At 49.0% G+C, this 23592-nt stretch overlaps 8 protein-coding genes and 1 non-coding gene across 9 annotated transcripts; 5 read left to right on the forward strand and 4 right to left on the reverse strand.

Annotated features, from left to right (window-relative positions):
* Positions 1-6: 6 nt before the first annotated feature.
* On the reverse strand, positions 7-3093 carry F9C07_2199660 (putative dehydrogenase domain protein; the record flags this gene model as incomplete). The annotated part of the gene is made up of 6 exons (XM_071509462.1): positions 7-130; positions 181-221; positions 260-2071; positions 2106-2452; positions 2508-2763; positions 2800-3093. 6 exons carry the CDS (start codon positions 3091-3093, stop codon positions 7-9), a joined length of 2874 nt encoding a protein of 957 aa, XP_071365721.1.
* Positions 3094-3687: 594 nt separating this feature from the next.
* Positions 3688-5232, reverse strand: F9C07_987 (putative pantothenate transporter; the record flags this gene model as incomplete). The annotated part of the gene is made up of 1 exon (XM_041284158.1): positions 3688-5232. The coding sequence occupies one exon, from the start codon at positions 5230-5232 to the stop codon at positions 3688-3690; it is 1545 nt and encodes a 514-aa protein (XP_041140957.1).
* Positions 5233-5523: 291 nt separating this feature from the next.
* Positions 5524-6854, forward strand: F9C07_1065585 (Alpha/Beta hydrolase protein). Its single transcript, XM_041288476.2, has 4 exons — positions 5524-5852; positions 5930-6214; positions 6290-6505; positions 6554-6854. The coding sequence occupies exons 1-4, from the start codon at positions 5750-5752 to the stop codon at positions 6808-6810; spliced, it is 861 nt and encodes a 286-aa protein (XP_041140956.1). The 5' UTR covers positions 5524-5749; the 3' UTR covers positions 6811-6854.
* A 43-nt stretch (positions 6855-6897) lies between these two features.
* F9C07_989 (fungal-specific transcription factor domain-containing protein) lies at positions 6898-8953 on the reverse strand (the record flags this gene model as incomplete). The annotated part of the gene is made up of 2 exons (XM_041288470.2): positions 6898-8226; positions 8309-8953. The coding sequence occupies 2 exons, from the start codon at positions 8951-8953 to the stop codon at positions 6898-6900; spliced, it is 1974 nt and encodes a 657-aa protein (XP_041140955.2).
* Positions 8954-9431: 478 nt separating this feature from the next.
* Positions 9432-13428, forward strand: F9C07_2279311 (Hydantoinase B/oxoprolinase-domain-containing protein). The gene is made up of 2 exons (XM_071510361.1): positions 9432-9477; positions 9534-13428. The coding sequence occupies exons 1-2, from the start codon at positions 9444-9446 to the stop codon at positions 13364-13366; spliced, it is 3867 nt and encodes a 1288-aa protein (XP_071365722.1). The 5' UTR covers positions 9432-9443; the 3' UTR covers positions 13367-13428.
* Positions 13429-13546: 118 nt separating this feature from the next.
* Positions 13547-18115, forward strand: F9C07_2137538 (NACHT and WD40 domain protein). Its single transcript, XM_041284159.2, has 3 exons — positions 13547-14196; positions 14257-16167; positions 16214-18115. The coding sequence occupies exons 1-3, from the start codon at positions 13687-13689 to the stop codon at positions 17630-17632; spliced, it is 3840 nt and encodes a 1279-aa protein (XP_041140954.2). The 5' UTR covers positions 13547-13686; the 3' UTR covers positions 17633-18115.
* On the reverse strand, positions 18116-21718 carry F9C07_2181699 (uncharacterized protein). Its single transcript, XM_041288469.2, has 2 exons — positions 18898-21718; positions 18116-18841 (listed from the first exon to the last, which is right to left on the reverse strand). Exons 1-2 carry the CDS (start codon positions 21469-21471, stop codon positions 18314-18316), a joined length of 3102 nt encoding a protein of 1033 aa, XP_041140953.1. The 5' UTR covers positions 21472-21718; the 3' UTR covers positions 18116-18313.
* A 1316-nt stretch (positions 21719-23034) lies between these two features.
* On the forward strand, positions 23035-23428 carry F9C07_992 (uncharacterized protein; the record flags this gene model as incomplete). The annotated part of the gene is made up of 3 exons (XM_071511958.1): positions 23035-23088; positions 23148-23236; positions 23281-23428. The coding sequence occupies 3 exons, from the start codon at positions 23035-23037 to the stop codon at positions 23426-23428; spliced, it is 291 nt and encodes a 96-aa protein (XP_071365723.1).
* F9C07_t41 lies at positions 23057-23187 on the forward strand. Its single transcript has one exon. It is a non-coding gene; the product is annotated as a tRNA-Tyr (tRNA).
* Positions 23429-23592: the final 164 nt, after the last annotated feature.

A 23592-nucleotide genomic window follows, 5' to 3' on the forward strand; every position in this document is an offset into this window, starting at 1 on the left:
CTGTCCTCAACAATGGCAGCATCTGTTTCGCCAAGTGCCCGAACCCAGCCCCGTAGACTCACGAGATTTGCTCCGATGCGCCTCTGAATTGTTGGTAAAAGTGTAGCCCAGGTTGTTCTCGTCGGATTGACTAGATTTATGACACTTGCAGGGATACCTTTCTTACCATCTTGACCGCACTGAATGATTTCTAGGACGACCTGGGCCAGTGTATTCTGCACCTATTAGTGAATGCAGTTCAAAGATAGAGGTTACTTACAACAGGAATCCACTCAACCGGCATATCCAACGACTCAGGTATAGAACCCATCGACTTCGAAGTAAAGACCAAAGAAGGAAACCACTCGTCCAGATTCCAATATCCCCCAGACTTTGTTGTTGGTCCCGCAACTTGCCCGACTCGCAAGATAGTTACCGGAACACTAGAACGAGTAGATGCAGCCAAACAGATATTCTCGGCTACGTACTTCGATTGGCCATACCCTTGTAACGGAGGCTCGACCGTATCCGGTAGAATATCCTCTGGGATCTTTCCCCTCGATGGATCCCAGCCGGATGTCGTGGCAATTGAGGACACAAAGTACATATGCGCTGTTTTTGGGCTGGATATGCATAGGTCCAGTAGGTTGCGCGTGCCCCGTATGTGATCTTTCTCGAATGAGTGGACGGATAAGTTAAAGTCTACTTTCCAGGCGTTGTGCACGATGGCGTCTGTTTTATTCAGGAGTTCGGTGTATTTGCTTTGGGATAAGCCTAGGGTTTTATCATCGAGGTTTGTTGTGAGAAATTCGGCTTTGGGTGATAATAATGCTTTCACATTTAGTTGTCTGTCGTGGAATGAGGACCTCTGTCTTTCGAAGGCGTCGGATGATCTGTTTAGGCAGTAGACTTTCTGAATCGAAGGTTCTGATAATAGTACGTCAAGGAGATAGCTTCCGAGTGAGCCGGTTGATCCTGTGAGTATAATATTGGACTGAGAAGGAACCTGTAGAGCTTTGTGCTCTATCTTTGGAAGTGAGGCAGTGTATTTGTTCGTGATATGTTTCAACGTCGCTTGCACGTCTTCGACTTTGTCTTCTGCTTCACCGTTACTGACGTTTCCTTCTATAGCATTCGACAGATATGCGCTAAGGCTCTTGATAGTGCAGTATCTGTAAATTACCTGGGGATCAATATGTATCCCACGACTCTCTTTCGAACCCATACTGATGCCCCGGGTAACGATCCGAGCCATTCGAATCACCTGCAGTGAGTCCAACCCAGTCGCAAAGAAGTCCGTGTCTTCCTCGAGTTCGAGATTCGGGGAAACAGAAGACACTACCTGCCGTATGAAAGTCTGCACATCATCACCCTGAAAGGCATCACTCGAAGATCCCACTGGGTTCAGAGGGTCATCATCCCCCAAGGCCGATATCTCAGATTCATAGTCCTTGCAGACCAACGCACGTCTCAGTGTCCCTTTAGCATTCATCTGAAACGGTTTCTCACGGCTCGCTATTCCAATTCTATCCTTCTCAATGTAAGCATACCCCGGCCCCTGCTTATTCGCAGCCTCAACACTATCCCAGATCTCATCGATAAAACCATCATCCAGGTCCCGGTCCCCAAACTTGTCCCAGTCCGGTTCCACTAAAAGCACACATTCAGTCATCCCCCGGCCAGCGATCATAGCGTTACGCACGAGATCATGACCTTCGATGGCCGCCTCCATCTCAATAGGATTAACCTTTTCTCCATTCCCAAGGACGATTATATCATCTGTTCTGCTTTCAAACCGCCACAATCCACCTTCCGTGGGATGTTTCGAAAACAGATCCTTGGTCCTCCATTCCTGCAGCTCGGGGAAAACATGAAAGACCCCATGAAGCAGACGGCTATCCGGTGATCGACGAATGACCATCTCATATAAACCCTCCTCGTGTAGCTCCATATGTATATCAGGGTAATAGGGCCATTGGTAATATTTCCAATCCTCGGGTGTCGCCTTCGATTTTGTCGGCGGGATGTGTCCCAACTCCGTGGATCCGATGCAAGGGATCAGCTTGCAATATTTAGAAATTGTATCACCGGCCTCGGCGGAAAGTGGCCCGCCGGCCAAAGATCACGTACTCGGTCTTTGAGAGCGTCTTGAGTGCCTGTGGTGTCCTGCTCATGTCTTGTAGTAGAGATGGTGGGATGACTGCGCCTCGTGGACGAAGTGTCGATAGTGCGTCGAGTACGGAATCGATGTCCGGCTTGGAGGAGTAGTGGATTATCTGGTGGCCGTGGAAAATGGCGTCTATGATGGTGGTAAACCCGGCTATATGGAAGAGAGGACTCATTCCGAACATTGAGTCGCCTTTTTCTACACAGTTCCATAATCCACATGTACAGTCCGAGGGTGTACCGGGTGGTGCGCCTCTGTCCAACACGGAGAAATATCCATGTGTCAATGGGACGGGTTTCGGGTGTCCTGGATTTCGTTGCTTAATATTAGTTAACATAGAATGAAGTCCATAGATGCATACCTGTTGTCCCGGAGGAGTGCAAGATCACGAAGGTTTCATCTTCAGCTTCTTGATATGTTTTGTGGTACGGGTAGTGGGAAACGCTACTAGTCAAAAGATCATCAAGGGACGGAAACTGCCAGACTTGTAAATCCGGTACGAGCGCTTGTCCGTGTGCTGGGTGAGATTGACCACCCCATAGAAGACAGTTACAACCAACGGCATCGAGGAGATGCGCATTTGCTTCGGCGGAGTTGCGTGTGGATGGGAGGAATGTCTATGTCTGTCAGTGTGGGATACTTTTTATTATGACGTGCTGGCTATTAACCTTATAGCCCACTTTTGCGAGAGCAATAGCACATATCACGTATCGGATATCGTTTGGGCCCATGTAAGCAACTGTCGTCGTGTCGCAGTGCTCAGTAACTGTCTGCTCGAACCACCAGGCAACATGGTTCACTGCTTGTGCTAGTTGTCTTTTGGTGAGTGGTATCCATTGATTTGGAATGTTGTCTTTTAGTATCAGACCGAAGGTGCCATTAGGGTTGGTTTCGGCGTCATTGTCCACAATATGGGGAAGTAGACGATTTCCAACTGCGGTGGCCATGTTGACTGTATTGGCGGTTTTAGGTTTGTTCAGTGGGTGATTTGGCAATGTAACTCATATATATAATCAGCTGCTCAATTTCTTATGTCAACCTTTTGGACGTGTAGCTAGTGACCTGGCACGCAACGTCTTTTAAGTAATGATATGTTGGCATTACTTGGTTATAGAAATAGACACATCACTGCCCAGGACAAAACCTGAATCTTGCCAGACCAGGTCGGGTTCAAGGTATTGGGTTCTTGGTTCAGTCCGAAACTTTCATCCTTGATGGGTGGTTAAGGTTTAGAAAGTGTACTTGGCCAAGTCGGGAGGAGCCAGAACAGGATGTGCTGCCATAAGAGCCAGGAATGTGGCTTGAGGCATTAGAGACCGAGGAATTAGAGGAACGAGTCGAGAACTAGAGCTCAATTACCATCTTCCCGGTTGTCCTTCTGGTGATTCGCCATAGCGTATTGCTTAGGATAGCTACATCCCTGCTGAAGACCCGATGAGACATATAGCCTCCCAGCCCGGTATTCTTAAACTATTCTAAACATGGAAATTAAAGAGACAAAAGACACACCCTATATTATAATTTGATCTCAAGTGTATTTCTTAGGCATCAACATTGGACTCCTCAACAATAACCCCTTTCCCTTTTTCCTTCCGGCCAACTAGCCACTCTACAAGTTCAATACCAAACCCAGTCCAGAGCGTCAATATAATCACAAAGCACAGTCCACTCACCCAGCCATGAGTCCTTGTGAAAGTCGGCGCCTCTCCACTGGGAAACTGTAATTGTTGAAACGGAATGACAACCGCCTGACCCAAACTAACCATGAAAGCCAAGGTAAAAGCCCGAAGTTGCTGATCTCCACCACAGGAGCTATTAACCCATCCAGCCAATAGAGGCGTATAGCATCCATAACAACCAGAGAGTATAAAAGCAGCCATCTTGAGATGGCGAGACGCGGGCCACGCCGTGAAAACAGCAAAGCAGAATGTTAACAAACACCCGACGGCGAAGCAGACAGGACCACGCCGCCCGATCTTGTCTGCGACAAAGCCCGATGTCAACATGAAGAAGAAATTGACTGCCCCCAGCGCGGTGGGGATGTTGTTGATTTGTGGTACTGAGTAGACGTTGAGTGACTTTAGCCAGATGCTGAAGTATTGCGTGACATATGACCCGCAGGTCAGGGTCCAGAAGGCGTAGCCGAGGGAGAAGGTGTATAGTTGCCAGGAGGCGAGGATTCGCGTGAATACTGTGCCGTCCATCTTTCCAACTGGTGTACGCCCTTCCTCTGAGATTCGGGAGCGCGCCCGTTCTCTTTCGCTTTCGGATAGGTAGAATGCGGTGGTGTTCTCGGGTGTGTCTGGGTAGAAAATGATGCCGTAGATGGCTACGGGCACGGCGAGGACGAAGTCGAAAATGAAGAGCCATCGCCATGATGACATGCCCCCTTTGCCCTCCATGCCAGTGAACAGGGCTGACTGCAGGTAGCCCGAGAACATCTGGCCGAGGACGCCAGACATGACGAAAAGGCCGCTACGACGTGCCATTTCGGACTTGCGATACCAGCAGCCCAGCACATATTGTACACCTGGCCATGCGGCTGACTCGAAAAATCCAATGCAGAATCTCAGCCCGTAGAACTGAGAGGCCGTATTGCATTTGAAAAGGAAAAGTACGAACAGAGACCACGCCACTAAGCAGCCCGGCAGCCAGAACCGCGGTCGAATAACCGTTAATGCAAGATTCGACAGAGGGCCGCCGACAATCTGGCCGATATTAAAGTAAGTGTTCATCCAGCTGAGCTCGTTCCCTGGACCGAAGCCTAGCTCCTCCTTCATGCCAGAGACGTACGCATTGGAGATATTGTTGCCATCTAGCTGCTTAATGAAGAAGTATAGGCAGCTGAAACTTAGCAAGAACCAATCTAGTTTGAAGATGAGCTTTTTGTCTGCCTTTGAGGTGCCTGGCTCATGCCAGTGAAACCAGCGGCGCTCGTTCAAAATTGATATAGAGTTGTCACTCTCAGTTGTGGGTTTGTCCTGACTTCGCGAGATGGTAGTAAACGGCTCTTTGTGGTCAATGAAGCCATTGGGTAAGACGGTGGGATCGCCATTTTCTGGCCGTGCCGCGTTTTGTCGTCTCATGGTTGACTCCAAGCCAGGAATATTCTATGGCGACGAGGGAGAGGGGGAACGTAACAGTCTCGGTCATGGGACGAAGCACGGCAACCTATATACTCATTCTAGATATAGGATGAGTTAAAGGTACTGGAACAGACTTCAATAGAGAAGCTATAAACGCCCACATTCAACACTATGTCTATGCGACCGTCACTATCCAGGTTAGCCACGAATGGTCTGGCCTCCATATCGAACAAGCGGCCGCTAAGGTACAGATAATCTTTACAACATTCGATGCAGAGATCACGCAAGATTCGCCCACTGATAATCAAGTCGGTTACGTGCTTGAGCCGAATAGGAAATTACCGGCGTGGGGCCGATGGTGCATGAAGCGAAGCGAAACTAGGCTCTAGTGCTAATTCTTAGCGGAAACTTAGCTATGTCTATCGTCAGAATACGGCTATTTATCAGGCCAGCTGATGTAGGTAATGGTAGGCAAGATTTCGGCGTTCTGTCCTAGTATTCCCTGCCTTGTCTCATCATGGTTGAGTTCGTCACCATTAACGGCGCACAGTTAGCCTACCGGTTGGCTGGCCCTGCCAATGCGCCCTTAATAGTGACCCTGCATGGCGGTCGGGGCTTTGGTAGGCTACAATTGTCATCTTTGAATTTGTGATTTTAGTGCTAATATGACGTTGCTGTCTACTGTTTGATTGAGTAGGCGATCACAAGTCGGACTTTCACGCATTTCTGCCGCTATCCTCAGACTATCGACTACTATCATTTGATTTTCGCGGCCATGGTAGAAGCTCTCGGACTGAGCCTTACAGCTTCCGACAACTAGTAGAGGATATCGAAGGATTGCGACGGCACTTCGTGGGTGGCGAGAATCCTTGCATCATATGCGGTGGAAGCTTTGGTGGATTTCTTGCTCAACAATATGCCATTACTTATCCTTCGCATGTTTCACACCTCATACTCCGAGGCACGGCGCCATCTCATCATCGTAAGTAGCACTCTAACGGGACGGGGCCAGAATTGTCTGTTTCGGTGAGATGGAGCATGAACTGAACACTCTTAGACGAAGCAGAAGCGATTCAAGTCCTGGAGGGCCGCATGCATCGCGCACCTGGTCTCTCCACGCGGATGTTGCGAGACAAAATTTTTGGCCAGTTTGGCAGTGATCTTGAGTTCCAACTCATCATGTATGCAGCCGCTCCGCTTTACAGCGAGTCCTTCAATGCGGATATCGCCTTTGGTCGCAATCTAGACACCGTATTCTACGCCAAGTCACACAGTAGGTAGAATATGCTCTTTGTCAAGCTCCATACTGACTAGAAAGCAGATGATCTCTATGCAGAGCCGGAGAAGTTCTTTGACTATAGAGACGATCTCTCAACTGTGACAGCGAAAACCTTGATAATTGTCGGCGAGCGGGACTGGATTTGCCCACCGGCGCAGTCGCGGGTCATTGCGTCCCTGATTCCAAATGCTCACTTGGAGGTTATTCAAGATGCAAATCATTCGGTTCATGTCGAGAAGAATGCTGAGGTCATTGGGCACATTCGAAAGCATTTGATGCGGCCTGCAGCGATCTCGTAACATAACCACGCTTTCTGTACCCTTGGGGTTACGGGCACAAAGTGTGGAAAGTCCCGAGGGACTTTTAAATGGACGTTAATGGCTACCTTACAAGAAGTCCCATCCGACTTCCCCAACTAATGGTGAGGACAAAGCTGCAATATCCCTCGTCACGGCAGCATCAGTTGACGACGAGGTATCCGGCCGAGAGCTCGAGCTGATTGCCTCCACATCCCAGCCTTCTATGAATTGATAGCAGTTTGCCTTCCCCATGATGCGTCCACCTACTTCAATCAACTGCGCTCGAAGTGAAAGCACGCGTGGATAAAGTGATGGCTGTGCGGCATGTCGCAAGACGGGTGTTGTTTGTAATGTCACAAGACAGCTGGCAGATCGGCTTTCGTACATAGAGACCACAGAAGCAAAGTCTGTCATAATTTTTGCCAAGGATCTGGCATGCTCCCACCCGCTGGAGAAGCTCTGAAGTATTGCTATACAGCTTTGTATCTCTTGCTTGGCTGAAAACACCATGGCCGTCGTATGACCAAAGCAGTAAAGCAGGACGAGACATGCAGGGACGAATCGGGTCAACGTTATGTAGTTAAGCGGCAGTTGCCCTAGTTCCAATAATGCCTGACTGTAATGGATATATTTCTGAACAACGTTGAGGAGGTGTTCATGAGATCCGGGACGTGATGGTTGATTGAACGGTGTCGGATAGTATATCAACATCAGTAGTTGATAATAACGTGCGTTAAGCCAGGCCATGGTGTCATGGATCCTCACATTACTTGGTTCTGGGCGGGATATTAAACAGCCATCACTGTACCAGTTATCCACAGCGTAATGAAGCTCGCTAATGATAGCGGCGCGATCGGAAGGGGTCAAGGAACGGACATCTGCTCGAGGACGTAGAAAGATCGCATCCGTGATTTTGCTCTCAAGACGACGCAGCTGGATGACATGTCGTGTTACCAGTAACATACTCGAAACTTCTGCTCGCTGTGCTGAAGCAAATTCAGTAACTGTTACAGCTGGCAATGGGATGTGAGCGTCCGGCACAAACAGCCCCGGAGGCTGTCCGACAGAGGACGCGACCATGCGATCCAGTACGTAAATACTCCAAAAGAGTCGATTCGACGGCTCGTCTGCTGGCGAGGTTTGATCTACATTCGTTGTACGCTGTAAAGTCAGACCCTGTGCCATGGCTTGCCGGGTCAGGATTCCAACAGTTGTCCATGGACCAGGACCGTGAGGATCAAACAGCGAATACAAGGCCAGTAGTAGAAGAATTTGTACTGAATCAATGCTTTCATTCTCCATGCAATATTGGAGAATAATGGAGTACGGTAGTTTAACCTCTTCCCCGGTCAGGGGGCTAAGTTTGCCTGATCGCTGAAGCGTCGTCCGCCCGATGGCGTGGATAAGGTATAGCATCTGGCCTCTCATTAGTTAAGTCTTTCTACTACTCATTTCTTGTATTCTCTGGGGTGATGGTAATTTATGGAGACAAACTCACCATGGAGTCAGCATCATTCTCGATCAACACGACGTTCACATTGGCACTCTGAACTTGCATAATTCGTGTTTTATCGACGAATGGGTATGCCCGATGAACGTGGTGAAAATAAGCATTAAGACATGCCAGCGACTGTGGTCCTTTGCTGTCTATCCCTTTCCAGATCATCACTGAAGTCCCCTTCTTCTGTTCTGCATTGTCAGGCTCATTGTCAAGGGACGAGCTTGTATTTTGAGCTTGACTATTATGCTGAAACTGGACCGGATTTCTAGGAGAGCCCCTTTCCCCTGCACCCTCGTCGACAGCTTGTGACGCTTCCTTCTGTTTTGGTGGCATATTCTGGCCCACGGTCGCTCCAGGTATGTTGTCCTCAATGTACTGCGTGAGCCATTGAATCCGAGCATGAAGGACCTCTGGCGACGACGCAGCCATCCTATCAGACGCGAAATACGAGCATTTCCGTCCTGCGTCCGCACAAGTCCTGCAGGAAGGTAGAGTTTTACTACATTTCTTCTTGTACTGGCGGCAGCGGTTGCAGGCTGGGGGAGGATACGCATACGGCCACCGCTGCTCCGGCTGCCTCTCAGCCCCATCGCGATCGGGACTGGATTGATTTAATCGATAGCGTTGAGTATGGTATTTCATTGCTGGTGGATAATCTGCACCTCTCGGAAATCAACCATTGGGGGTAGCGAATGCAGTCGTTGGGATCGGCTCCATATCCGCCATCATTCTGAGCAGTCGCCCAGTTCTAATCGATTGTTCAACGACCTGCGGGGTTTGGGATTGCAACATTTGGTCGGAGAACCACGTCAATCCAGCCTAAAAGTGTGTGCTCGGACGCTCCACAGCTGAAGTGGAGTCTGATGGGCCAGTCAGATATCTATCCTGTATATCAATCATCCCGCTATCGCAGTGTTACCGGAGTGTCTCCGACGAGATTATCCTATTCAGGTAAATCACCCCCGACTTCACACATATCGAAAAGTGCGGAGTGTGGCCGGTATTCGATTGTTGTTTGTTAGGAATCTCGTAACGAGTATGGATATATACATGGCTGACTATGATCATGAAACGCCTCAAATGACCCAAATATATATTCAACGGATGCTTGATATTAGAAATCAGAGCCAAGATGCTGCCACCACCTGACATTAATATCTCAATCGGTAGGCATTTCAGCATGTATCATTACTCGTCTTTCCAACTGCTAACTGCAGTACAGACCGTGGAGGGACATTCTGCGATGTCCTCGTCCAAGTCCCCGAAAGGGAAGAACTTGTCTTCAAACTACTTTCCGAGGACCCGCAGAACTACCGAGATGCACCGACAGAGGCCATTCGCAGAGCCCTGGAGATTATCGAAGGCAGAGAAATCCCTATTGGAGAGAAGCTTGATGGCTCCAGAATTGCATCATGTCGCGTCGGTACGACGATCGCCACAAACGCTCTGTTAGAAGGGAAGGGCAGGAAATTCGCTTTCATCACCACCAAGGGATTCCGAGATATTTGCGTTATAGGTGACCAGTCGCGACCAAAGCTGTTTGCGCTCAAGGTGCGCAAGGCCGAGGCATTGCACTCCAAGGTTGTCGAGATCAATGAGCGAGTCACCATTGAAGATTATGACCTTAACCCCTTTCCACTGGATAAGTCGAGGGAGATTAGAGACCCCAGTCTTGTTCGCACAGTAAGCGGCGAGATTGTGCGTATTTTGAAGCCAATAGATCTAGAAGAGGCTCGACAAGCTCTTGAGAATCTCAGAGCAGATGGGTATACGTCTGTGGCTATCGCTTTTATGCACTCTTACGTTTATCCAAATCACGAAGATCAGGTAGCTGCGCTGGCAAAGGAAATGGGCTTTGACTATGTCACCACATCGCATGAAACTAGTCCTGTTATAAAATTTGAGCAACGTAGTAGCTCAGTCTGCTCTGAAGCCTACCTGTTTCCAATCGTCAAAGATTACGTCGCGGCATTTGAATCTGGGTTCAGCACACTACCTCGAAAGGTTGAGTTCATGAGTTCTGATGGCGGTCTGCGACAGGCTGTGAAGTTCCGAGGCAATGAGGCCTTGTTGAGTGGACCTGCAGGAGGAGTGGTCGGTATCGCCCGGACGTGCTTTGACAACGACGAAAAGACCCCTGTGCTTGGATTTGATATGGGCGGGACTAGTACGGATGTTTGTCGTTACGACGGCAAATATGACTATCTTACCGAGACAGTGGTGGCAGGCAGAAAGATCATTACCCCCATGCTCAATATAGCCACAGTTGCCGCGGGTGGTGGTTCAATGCTCTTTGCTCGTCATGGTCTCTTTGCGGTAGGCCCTGAAAGTGCAGGGGCACACCCAGGACCAGCTTGTTATCGCAAAGGGGGACCCTTGACTGTGACTGATGCCAATCTGTTCCTGGGACGCTTAGTCCCGTCCTCGTTCCCAGCGATATTTGGACCTGGAGCAAACATGCCCTTGGACTATGATATCACTCGGACGAAATTTGAAGAAATCACGCGTGAAGTCAATACGCAGACTTCGCAGAATCTCATTCCAGAAGAAGTCGCTCTGGGATTTCTTGATATTGCGAACGAAACGATGAGCCGTCCTATGCGTAATGCCACCGAAGTTCGCGGATTTGCTCCAAGTGCTCATGCCCTTGCTAGCTTTGGTGGTGCCGGCGGACAGCACGCGTGTGCCATTGCTGACAAGCTTGGGATTGAGAGGATAATCATCCATAAACACTCCTCGATTCTGTCAGCAGTGGGCATCTCACAAGCCGAGCTACAACTTGAAACATCCGCGCCATTTGCGGGTACATTTTCATTGGAGATTCTTCCCCGTCTTGAAGCCCAGATACAGACGCTGAAGGATAAAGTGCAAAAGGAGCTGATAGCTCAGGGTGCTTCGGCAGGCGATATTGAATACGAAGAGTCACTCAGCATGAGATATATTGGTACAGACACAAATATGACCATAGTTAAGCCAGACGATAGTGACTACGGAAAGAGCTTTGTGCAGACACATCTTCGTGAATTTGCCTTCATCTTGAGTCGCGATATTGCAGTAGACTCCATCAAGGTACGGGGAGTCGGCCGCAATCATACCTCAGACAGGAAAGTTTCGCCTTATATGCAGGTGGAGAAGCTCAAGAAGAGAGATCAATACATACACTCGTCTAGTACACAGCGCGTCTATATTGACAATGGATGGCAGAATGCCCCAATCTACCACCTCAATAGTCTTTCACGTCCCAGCAAGCTGCATGGCCCTGCTCTCATCATCGATGCCACCCAGACTATATTTGTTGCACCACTATTTGATGCTTACATCCTCGAAAACCATGTGATTCTAGAAAAATCGGGAAACCAGGTTCCTGATGCATCTTTGGGGGAGGATGAAGCTATCAATCCGATCCAGCTCTCTATTTTCTCGCATCGTTTCATGTCTATCGCGGAGCAAATGGGCAACACTCTACAACGAACCTCCATTTCAACCAGTATCAAGGAACGACTGGACTTCTCCTGTGCCATCTTTTCGCGAGAAGGTAGGCTAGTTGCTAATGCCCCACATATCCCAATTCACCTAGGTAGTATGCAATACGCCATACAATATCAGCACCGCCTTTGGGACGGGAAGCTGAAGCCCGGCGATGTACTTTTAAGCAATCACCCAGAAGCAGGAGGTACACATCTGCCTGATCTTACTGTGATTACTCCTGTTTTTATACAGGACGGGGACTGCCAAACCCTGGCCTTCTACGTCGCGGCTCGCGGACATCATACTGATATCGGTGGACGCGGGATCACCTCTATGATGCCTGAGTCGAAAGAGCTATGGGAAGAGGGCATTAACGTCCGGTCCATGAAGATCGTCGACAGTGGGACCTTCCTAGAGGAAGACGTGCGACAAGCATTTTTGGATGCAGGCAATTTTCCCGGTTGCAGTCCAACCCGTCGTTTGCAAGACAACATCTCTGACATAAAAGCACAAATCTCGTCTAATCAGCGGGGAATAGTTCTCCTGCAGAAGCTTTGTCGGGAGTTTACCTTACCCATTGTCCATAAATACATGCATGCGATTCAGGCCAACGCAGAGGTAGCGGTAAGGAAGTACTTGAAAGGAGTTGCTCAGACACGAGAAATGCCATTGACAGCGACGGATTATTTCGACGACGGCACAATGCTCAAAGTCTCGATCACCATCGATGATACAGGGAGTGCTATATTCGATTGGGAGGGTACTGGACCGCAGATGTGGGGAAATTATAACTGCCCAATCTCTATCACGCATTCTGCAATCATCTACACGATACGATGTTTAATTGACGAGGATATTCCCCTTAATGACGGCTGTCTCGCCCCCATCACTATCAAGATCCCAAAGGGGTCCATCCTACGCCCGAATGCTAACGTTGCCATCTGCGGTAGCACACTGGCCAGTCAAAGAGTGATAGATACGATTCTACGCGCATTCAACTGTGTCGCGGCCTTCTCCGGTTGCGCTAACAGCTTTGGTTGGGGTGTGGGTGGAAAGAATCCTCATACTGGTGTTATCGAACCAGGATGGAACTACGGAGAAACCGTTGGAGGTGGATGTGGTGCTGGACCGAGTTGGGATGGTGAGCATGCCATTCAAGCACATTCTACCAACACCAAGATTACAGATCCAGAGGTCGTGGAGAAGAGGACGCCTGTGATTATTCGTCAACATGCTATCAGACATGGATCCGGTGGTTTAGGAGAGTATTGTGGTGGCAATGGTGCAGTCCGCGAAATTGAAGCTCGGGTACCCTTGAAATTCAGCATCTTAAGTGACCGCCGAATCTATCATCCCTACGGTATGAACGGAGGAGAGCCCGGGGATGTAGGCAGGAATTACGTTTTTAAATGGAACGAAGACAAGACTGTCCTTGAGAAGCTCTCCATTGGTGGTAAAGCTGCTCTAGGCTTGGATGCTGGGGAAATCATGCAGATAAATAGTCCAGGAGGTGGAGGTTGGGGAAGGATACGGCCACGTCAATGTCAATCAGGGCTAGAAGTGGGTGTGGATGAGCCCAAACCCTAACTAAACCCTATCCGACTCAGCTGCATAATGACAGCCTCACCTTTTCCCCCGCCCTGCTTTTCTCGGCTATGCTGGGGCTTATCCTAACCCTCTAGAGACTAGCATTAGTTTTAAATGGTACCTTTTGTGCTATGCCTATGGTTGGTCAACAATGCCTGACTAGTTATGCATGTTCTGGCCCCTCAGCCGCGCCAACGCACGGAGTAAGATAGAATCTCGCAGTAAGACTTCTCACCCACCTTTAAAAATCCTCAATGGTCTTGTCCTCAGGAAAGGCAACTTAAGCTTCTCCATATCAGCTCTAAAGAAATCACTGCATAATGCGTCAGGAGTTAAAAGCATGGGGAAGAGACGTGAAATCCCGTTTGCGCCACAGACCCAAAACACCCCAGCCTAGCAAAACAGGGATTCACGCTGACCCCACATCGTTGCCTCCTACAGCACCCGCAATCACCCAGCATAGCATCAACCAAGCCCAGGATTTATGGCAATCTGCGTTTGATCAACTAGACAGAAAGGAACAGCAAATTTTGTCAACGTTGAAATACGTTCCTATCCAAGAAGGAAACGGCGGTGAACAGAATGGAAATTCCCCAACCGAGGCCATAATCGAGAAAGTCATTCAGGGGACCAAACAACAATATGAAGGATACCAAAACGGGGGCATAAAGATCCGGAGGTCAACCGGCGAAGATATTGATCTTCGAAAGCTTTCCCGCAACATAATTGATGCAGCATTATCCTTCAAAGACATTGTTAGTGCCGTGGTGGCTTTTGATCCAAGTTGTTATGCAGCAAGCGCTTGGACAGTTGTCTCGCTTGGTTTGACGGTAAGCTATCGCGAAGTGCGAATTACTAGACAGCAAACCTAATAAGGAACCCACCCATAGATGACTCAAAATCGACTTGACCTGCGCGATGCCTTATTTGACTCTTCAGAGTATCTGGCAGATACCCTTGCCCGGTGTGCTTATGTTGAGAAAGCAATATACCGGAATGACGCTGGAAACAGAGCCGAAGTAGGACGCGCACTTATTGGTGTCTATAAAGTCATACTCCAATACGCAGCAGAGGTATTAACTGCTCAACAATCCAGTATTGGGAGGTGGATACAGGACACTATCACTGGAATCACCAAGCAACGCCTCGGGGAGCTCCAATCCTCTGTTAAAGAACAAGAGCAGTATTTGCATCAATGGGTTCAAATGGACCAACACTTGCGCCATAATGAGCAAGCGGAACTTCTCTTAAGCCAATGTGATAGAATTATAGAGTCTGTTCAAGCGCTTATCCAGAATTTCGGCCTTCCCATCGCAGAGGGAGCCAGTTATGACTCATATGATAATCAACATGAAGACAAATGTCTGCCCGAGACCCGGACTGAGCTTCGTCATCAGATCACACATTGGGCCGGGTCGCCGGAGGGTGAATGCATATTTTGGTTAAACGGTATGGCAGGCACAGGCAAGTCCACTATTGCCCGTACGGTTGCACAGTCCTTGAGAGAAAAGGGGCTGCTAGGAGCAAGCTTCTTTTTTAAGAAGGGTGAGGCGGAGCGTGGCAATGCCAAAAGGCTTATATCAACGGTTGCAAAACAATTGATTACCAGTAAGCGTCAGTTAGCACCAGGTATCCTGGCAGCGATTCAGAGCGATCCGGATATTGCGTCAAAAGCCCTCAGCGAACAGTTTGACAAGCTTCTCCTTCAGCCACTAGTAAACCTGAGACTAGATGAGCCTACATCCACGGTGATTGTGATCGACGCATTAGATGAGTGTGAACAGGAAGAGGACATAAGAGTTCTTCTAGATATCCTGCCACAGGTGCAGAATTCCAAATCTTTACATTTGCGGATCTTGTTGACAAGCAGACCTGAACTTCCCATTCGGCTTGGCTTTCAGCATCTGGAACATCAGGACTTGGTGCTTCATGAGCTTCCCCGTCCAGTGATTGAACGCGATATACGGCTATTCCTCCAGGATCGGCTGGAGAAAATACAGAAGGAGCATTCACTGCCCCTTGGCTGGCCGGGTGAGAATATCACGGAGACTTTAGTGTCTAGATCCGTTCCTCTCTTTATCGTCGCCTCTACCATTTGTCGCTTTATTGGGGAGAAATATCAGGTACCGGAAGACCGTCTTGACGCAGTCCTCAACGATTCAGCCTCTACATCTGGCTCGCAGATGGAAAGGGTCTACCTACCGATATTGAACAAATTAGGGGGGAAGGCTGAAATGAGCAACTTTGCAAAAGAGCTACAGGATTTACTTGGGGTTATTATTCTTCTTGCAGCGCCCCTTTCTGTTCGGGCTCTCGCACGACTTGTTAATAGTCAGGAAAGAAAAGTCCACTCTCGCTTAGCTGCATTCCACTCCGTTGTTAGAGTACCTGACGACTGTGATGCACCGGTCCACATTCTACACTTATCATTCCGGGAATTTCTTCTTAACACAACGAGTATTTTCCATGTCAACGAAAAGGAATCACACCGGAAGATAGCATTACACTGCCTTCGCGTCATGGAAACTGGTCTCAAACACAATATTTGTGGTCTACCAAGTTACGGCACACAACGTGCAGAAATTGATCGTCAGAGTATTGATAATTGTCTCTCAGCAGAGCTGCAGTACTCCTGCCGCTACTGGGCGTATCATCTCAATCAAGGAAGAGATCAGGTATATCAAACTGAAGTGCTTCCATTCCTAAAAGGACACTTTCTTCACTGGTTGGAGGCGATGAGCTTGATGGGTTTATTATCGGACGTGGTCAACATACTAAACACACTATGGTCAACAGCACAGGTAGGTTGGTATATGCCGTTTGGAACAATGGCTAATGAACATATAGAGCGATTTATGTCTCGAGCTTTCGTCATTCTTGCGTGATGCAAAGCTTTTTGTGCTCAGGATTATTTACATCTGCACGGATTTCCCACTCCAGCTATACTGCTCCGGACTTGCGTTCTTGCCGCCTAGCAGCATTATTTACGAAACATTTCAGGAAAGCCAAAGATGGGTTCATGTTGTACCACACACTGGGGGTTCTTGGAGCGCGGAGTTCCAGAGCCTGAAGGGTCATTCCGCCGATCAATCGGGGCTCTTCCCACCGGATGATCAGGTATTGGCCTCCGGCTCCAAGGATAACACCATCAATCCCTGGGACTATTCCAACTCAGTTGTGTCAGTGGACTTCTCATCGAACGGCCAGATGATTGCTTCCGGCTCCAAGGCTAACACTGTTAAGCTTTGGGATCCCAATACTGGTCAACCGCTACGAGTCCTGGAGGGGCATTCCGACTCAGTTGCCTCAGTGGTCTTTTCATTTGATAGCCACATGATCGCTTCAGGCTCCTATGATCGCACGATTAAACTCTGGGATAGCAAGACCGGCAAACAGCTACGCACGTTAGACGGCCATTCTGACTCAGTTGTGTCCGTAGCCTTCTCACCGGATAGCCAGTTAGTTGTCTCTGGCTCCGACGATAATACTATTAAGCTGTGGGACAGCAATACTGGTCAGCAGCTACGCACTATGAGAGGTCATTCTGACTGGGTTCAATCAGTGGCTTTCTCACCTGATGGTCAGCTAGTTGCGTCCGGCTCCTATGATAATACTATTATGCTCTGGGACACCAACACTGGTCAGCATCTGCGCACCCTGAAGGGCCATTCTAGCCTAGTTGGTGCGGTGGCCTTCTCACCCGATGGCCATATGATAGCCTCTGGCTCCTATGATAAGACAGTAAAACTCTGGAATACCAAAACAGGTCAGCAACTGCGTACCCTGGAGGGCCATTCTGGGATAGTTCGATCGGTGACCTTCCTTCCAGACAGCCAGACAGTTGCCTCTGGCTCCTACGATAGCACTATCAAGCTCTGGGACACAACAACAGGCCTGGAACTGCGCACCATACGGGGTCATTCTGGTCCGGTTCGGTCGGTGTCCTTTTCACCGGATAGCCCAATGATTACTTCCGGGTCCTACGACAACACTATCAAGCTCTGGGATACCAAAACCGGTCAACATCTGCGCACTCTGGGGGATCATTCTAGCCCGGTCACCTTTTCACCGGAAAGCCAGACGATAGAATCAAATTCCTTGCTATCCGTGGAGAATCACTGGGTGACCTTTGCATCTGAGAAGGTGTTATGGCTTCCTTTTGATTATCTTCCATTTTCTGGTTCCAAGGCCGAAGGGAATACACTTGCCCTTTGGTATGCAGATGGACGAGTGTGTGTGTTGGAGTTTCGTGCACCTGTCGCGTAATCATTTGCATTCCGTGTCTTTCCTTTATTTCCTAGGCTCTAGGTATGGAGGGAGCACGATAGAAACCATCCCTATGGTTTAAACAGAGGCCAAGCCGGGTAGTATGGGTAGAAAGTACATCTTTAAATGGAACTGTTACAAGACCGTCCTCAAAAAGCTCTCCAGAAGTGGAAAAGGTGCTTTGACCATGGATCCTAAGGATATCAGGTAGATAAGTAGTCCAGGGGTGGAGGTTGGTGAAGTGAAAAATCATGATTCGAAATAGTTAGGGCTAACTGCTGGACGATTGAAGAACAGCTATTCCCTTGTGTCATATAAATCCAGGCTACATAATTTGGGTATAGACTTAGCATTTTGTACATACGCCGTGAGGCGGAACTGGCTGCTACCGCGTCTGATTACGAATCAGGAGACTGTAGTCGAATCCTATCATGGCTATTATCTTTTATTTTTTTTCTTTCATTTCACCACTAGTTATATCTTGCTCTTGCAATAGTCCTTGTTGAAACTTACTCTGAAATACTATAATCAAGACACCAATGTTAACGCAATCTGTAAACTAGGAATCGTTAGGCTATTCATTCTGTCGGTTATTGAAATGATACATTAATACAAATATTAGAATATCGCCAAAACAAGCAAAAGTAGCACCGTTTAGAACTGTGAACCCAGAAAGAACCCCTATTTCTTCTTGCCAGTTATGCCAAGGGCATCAGTGATAGAACTTAAGCCCAGACTATCAAGCAACTTGTCAAGGCCCAAGCCGCCGAGCAAGCGATTCACGAGAGGTCCCAGGCCGAGACCCTCAAGTAGACGACCAACAAGCCCAAGCACGCCAGTCAGCAGCAAGCCTACAGCGGCAATGATCTGGAACAAGGGCTCGCTGAGAAGGGCCCAGAGGGGGTTGAGCTGTTTCTTCGCATGAGGCATGTCGGCAATCTTCTTTTTCCCGTTCTCAATGCAACTAACGACGGTATCTGTCATTTCCTTGATTTGGTCGGCGAGAGCATACTCTTCGGGAGACGCTTCGTGTGAAGCAGTGCGAGCCTTTGCTGTAGCTGCGATACGACCATCTGGATCAAGGGCTCGGATAGCGCCGTTGCATTCTTGGAGGATTCGGCCTCCCTCTTCCAGCAGTGGCTTGACATCCTTTACCAGTTTTTCCTCATCCAATTCCTCTTTCGGGGTACGCTCGGCTCTCTCAATGTGCTAGTGCATGTGTTAGCGAATCTCTGATACGAAAGTTATATCATTCCTTAGCGTACCTCGGTAATCATCTTGCAGATCGGTCGAACACGATCCAAGGTTTGTCCGATAATGGCGCTCATCTTCTTGGCCAGCTGTTTATCTTCTTCAGCTTTCTTCTGCTCCTCGAGCTCTTCTGGCGACGGGCCTGGCTCCTCCTCGACAACCTCTTCCTCCTTCTCCTCGGGGATATTCTCGATCAGGGTACACTCGCCAAGCTTGTTGCCATCATTGTCAACGACAAAGCCATTGTCATCGATCTCCTTGCCCACGAGAGTAGCCAAGTTGCCGGAGGTCAGCTTTCCGATAAGGTTACCATCAACATCACGTACTTCACCCTCGCGGGTAACTTTGCGGCCAGCCATAGGGTTGACGCTTCGTTGCTTCTCCTCCGGCTCCCAGCGTTCTGCTCGGCCGATAGTATTTCCATTCTTATCCAAGATATCTCCATCTTCGTCGACCTTGCGTCCCTGGAGTCGCTTGGCATCACCTTCGATGACACGGCCAATAATCTTGCCACCAGAAGTGACTACACCGTCCTTCCCAACTTCCGCGTCATCAAAGCCGAAGAAGGGACCTTCGGGCTTCTCTTGCTCAGCGCCAGGGACAAGCTCGGCCTTACCAATGACCTTGCCATCGTCACCCCAGATTTGGCCTTTGCCATCAACCTTCCGTCCAGCAAGTCGCTTGTCACCCGAGGTGATTCGGCCATAGACGTTTCCTTGGGCGTCCACGACATTGCCGGCCTTATTGACGGTTTTACCTTCTAAGATTGACAAGTCTTCTTCGACTACCTCCTCTTCTGGAGGCTCGTATGGCTCGGCATGTCCCTTGACATTACCAAACTTGTCGATGATGTCTCCATCCTCATCCACAGTGCGCCCGCGCAGGTTCTTCAATTCGCCTTCAGTGACCTTGCCGACGATGTTACCATCCGTGTCCTCCACGAATCCTTCCTTGTTCACAACCAGGTTCTCCAGGCCAGCGAACGGGCCTTCAGGCTTCTTCTCACGCTCATTCTCAGGGATAAGCTCAACGCGTCCAATGGGTTTGCGACCGTCCCAGATCTGGCCATCATCGATTTCTTTACCGGCGAGCTCCTTAGGGTTTCCTTCCACGACACGTGCAATTGGTACTCCGTTGGGTCCCATAACGTATCCTAGTTTGTTGCAGGTCAATCCGTCCAGTTTTGATAGGTCGACCACCTCAGGTTCCTCAGGCTCTGGTTCGTCGGGCTGCTCATAGTATTCGGCCTTTGCGACGACATTGCCATGCTGGTCAGTGACCTCTCCATCCTCATCAACAGGACGACCGAGGACCTTCTTAGGTTCACCCTCAACGATCTTGCCGACACGCTTGCCCTTGCTGTCCTCAACCCATCCGTCCTCGACGACATGGAGGCCATCTAAGCCGGCGAAGGGAGGCTCATCACTATAATCCTGGTGGGGAATTGTTTGGGCACGCCCAATTACATTTCCACGGTTATCCCAGAACTGGCCCTGGTCATCAAGTGTGGCACCAAGCCGAGTAAGCTTCTTCGGATCGCCCTCAACCAGTTCACCGACTGGCTTTCCAGTCGATGGATTGATGATCTTGCCCAGTTTGTTGCATTTCAAACCCTCGAGTGTGGAGAGGGGAGGCAGCTGCTCTTCGGCGTCATCGACTTTCTCTTCCGCCGTGTCTTCGATATCCTTCGTGGCGGAATCATCCTTGTCAACCTCTTCTGTTACTTCCTCGCTGGCGCTCTTTCCAACACTCTTGGTGCCCTGGGAATTCGACTTTTGAGAATCTGCAACACTTCCAGTAGCACTTGCAGCCTTGGACACAGGCTCGACCCGTCCGACAAGGTCGCCTTCATCGTCAAGGATCTCGCCTTTCTCATTGGGCGCGTACCCAACGAGATCCTGAGCATCCCCTTCCACGACCTTACCAACCGTCTCTCCAGCCTCATCCTTGATGAAACCCCCCTCAGACACCGGAATACCATTCAAGTCAGCAAGACCACCGATAGCCTTCTTCGCCTGGTCCGTATTCTCCTGAATCGCCTCCGGCAGAGCCTCAACACGACCAATCAAGTCGCCATCCTCATCCAGGATCTCACCATTATCCCCAACAGCATATCCAACAAGATCCTGTGGCTCGCCCTCCACAATGCGACCAACAGGATTCCCATCATCACCCAGTACCTGGCCCCATTCACTAACCTCAAGCCCCTTCAAGAACGACAAATCAACCCCGGTCGCGTTCGCCACGGTCTGCTCACCCCTCCTCGTCAATGCCCCAGCAGTATCCTTCACCTGCCCGGTCAGACCACCAGCCAGTCCTCCCAGCCCCCCGGCAGACCCGGAAGCCTGCGACTGTGTGTCTTCGGGAGCATCACGCTGCTCACCCTGAACAGTCTTCCGTGGTTTCGGGGACGGGGTAGCCGGTTCTTCGGGGACGTCTTCTTCGATCGGCTTGCGGCTTCGGACTTGGAGCTTCTGGGGTGTTCGTTTAGAGGGGCTCTGTTCGGCGATATTTCCGGCGCTGGAGCCGGATTCGGCACGTAGCTTGCGAGGAGTGCCAGTGGCTCTTTGCACTGTGGGAGACGACATGTTTGGTTCTGGGGTAGGGTGTGATGGTGGTCGTAGCCTGAAGGGCGTCTTCAGTGGTGAGAAGGGCGATGCCAGTTGCTGTCCTATCTTGGGAGGTTCAGTAGGATAAGGGAATTAGATTAATGGATAATGTAGGTATAGTATTCGTCAAAGCTCGTGAGATTGTGTGGATCGTTTTAATCATGAAAGAATTGCAGATACTACAGCCCAGATACTGAACGCTTGAGCTATTAAATAACTACAACAAAGCTTTGAATACAAGATATCATAGATCCACATACGTCATGTCCATCGGCATCAGAGATCCATATACGTCATCTTGGGCCTATAGGTCAATTATACTAGAGCTTCTGTATACTTGGGGAATTTCCTTGACATAAGGTTTGAGGTATGGTGAAACTGGTGTGGAAGAGATATGTCCAGATGTTTCTGTACTTCAGAAAATCCACGTTTGTTTTCCAGACTCCACTGTACTCTGCTGGATATTAAGATCTCAGTATAGAGGCTATAGAAGAATATATTGAAAAGTTGGTGGAACATAGAAATGGACTCTCCAGCGTCAGATACTAACTTTCCAGCCCTGCTAAGCTGTGATACTTGCGCTCGCCCGGACCTCGCCACCATTTACGTCAGTCAGTTGATAGACAGAAAGGAGAAGATCGAATAAGAAGACCAAGGGAATTAACCTTGAGGTGCTAGTCCCTCTGAAAGTACATTAAAATAGTTCCGATACGACTCCATCAAGGCTAGCCAGACCCACAGCTTTATATACAGTAAATAGTACATAAAATAGTACATATTAAATTCATTCAATTCATTCGATTCACAGATGATACTCCAACAGCACCCATCCTCGACCAAACCCCGCCAGCAAAACAGCTGTGTAGTAAATACCCTACGTTAGCAGAACCAGTACCTGCTGAGCCAGCGAAACCCTACCCATGGGTCCAGACACAACCACACGGAACTGAAACCCACCTAACGTCATCCAAATCAATACGTCAATCCGATCATGCAACGACTGCGCGATCAACCAATCCACAGTTTTCGGACGAGTGAACAGTAAAGATCGGCATGATATTAACGGCGCGGCAGACAGTGTGGGCTTGTAAATTCTCCGATTGGAGGCGTGCAGGGGTGGGTATGATCTCATCCGCCGCTTGGAGGTTAAGAGACAGGAATGCCGAGATTCAGAGGCGTGGTTATCCACTTATCTTTGTCAGGGGGGTGGGGTTTTTCTTTCTTGGTGGAGATTCTTGGGATATCCTGTGTCCTGTGTAGAATAGACTACGTATCCAAATTATTAGGTTTGGAGTGTCATGCAGTACAACATGCAAATCAAGCATCACTATCTACATATTTAATAGATTCGGATTTCCCCGCGGTTTGACGCAATAATGACACTAGCTGCTAGCAGTCTTTCTTCTAGAAATTAATTAATGTCTGACAGCGAAAACATGGTGGGTCCAGCTCCAGATCCTATCATTCGATCTCTTTTAATCTGCCACGATGACAACTGCCAGTATGTGGAGAATACACATATTCTAGACTTAGATTGTTAAAATGGTGTCAAAATCACCTACTGGCCCCTGTAGCGCAATGGTAGCGCGTGAGACTGTAAGTTCACACAACTTATCAATTCACCAATTGCAACTCCCTTACTAATTCATTCACAGTCTAATCTCAAGGTTGCGGGTTCGACCCCCGCCAGGGGTTTCTTCTTTCTTTTTTTGCACTTTTCCATTCTTCCGCTAGACCCTTGTCGGTACGTATCTCACCTACGTAGATCTCTGATAATACCCGTCCCAGAGACGTCGTTATGGTCGTCGCCAGGCAGACATATCGGCATGGTTCTGCTGGGCTACCAGGGACTCTTTTCATATTCACCCACCTATCCACTAAAAACCCTTTCTATGGAGGTTCCATACATAACTACCTCGTATCCAAAATCTCTTAGGGCAGAGTGTCACGGTCCAGGCAGCAGTCCAGACAAAGGATGTTGCATCCAGCCAAACCCATCGGGATATATTTTCTCGGAGAGAAATCCTGGGATGTTCCGTTTCGCTCAAATTCTTGTTTTTCCTCTTGTATTAGCTTAACTGACGTAATTTGTGTCCTGTG

Source organism: Aspergillus flavus, chromosome 1 (assembly GCF_009017415.1).
Source record: "Aspergillus flavus chromosome 1, complete sequence".
Taxonomy (NCBI): domain Eukaryota; kingdom Fungi; phylum Ascomycota; class Eurotiomycetes; order Eurotiales; family Aspergillaceae; genus Aspergillus; species Aspergillus flavus.

What these genes read in the sequence shown, in the direction of transcription:
- F9C07_1065585 (XM_041288476.2), top strand. Translation starts at nt 5,750, where the DNA reads ATGGTTGAGTTCGTCACCATTAACGGCGCACAGTTAGCCTACCGGTTG. An exon ending in GCATGGCGGTCGGGGCTTTG is followed by an intron (nt 5,853 to 5,929) that starts GTAGGCTACAAT and finishes TTGATTGAGTAG; the next exon opens with GCGATCACAAGTCGGACTTT. An exon ending in ATTCTACGCCAAGTCACACA is followed by an intron (nt 6,506 to 6,553) that starts GTAGGTAGAATA and finishes ACTAGAAAGCAG; the next exon opens with ATGATCTCTATGCAGAGCCG.
- F9C07_2279311 (XM_071510361.1), top strand. Translation starts at nt 9,444, where the DNA reads ATGCTGCCACCACCTGACATTAATATCTCAATCG. An exon ending in TGACATTAATATCTCAATCG is followed by an intron (nt 9,478 to 9,533) that starts GTAGGCATTTCA and finishes ACTGCAGTACAG; the next exon opens with ACCGTGGAGGGACATTCTGC.
- F9C07_2137538 (XM_041284159.2), top strand. Translation starts at nt 13,687, where the DNA reads ATGCGTCAGGAGTTAAAAGCATGGGGAAGAGACGTGAAATCCCGTTTG. An exon ending in TTGTCTCGCTTGGTTTGACG is followed by an intron (nt 14,197 to 14,256) that starts GTAAGCTATCGC and finishes ACCCACCCATAG; the next exon opens with ATGACTCAAAATCGACTTGA. An exon ending in CACTATGGTCAACAGCACAG is followed by an intron (nt 16,168 to 16,213) that starts GTAGGTTGGTAT and finishes ATGAACATATAG; the next exon opens with AGCGATTTATGTCTCGAGCT.
- F9C07_2181699 (XM_041288469.2), bottom strand. Translation starts at nt 21,471, where the DNA reads ATGTCGTCTCCCACAGTGCAAAGAGCCACTGGCACTCCTCGCAAGCTA. An exon ending in TCTGCAAGATGATTACCGAG is followed by an intron (nt 18,842 to 18,897) that starts GTACGCTAAGGA and finishes CACATGCACTAG; the next exon opens with CACATTGAGAGAGCCGAGCG.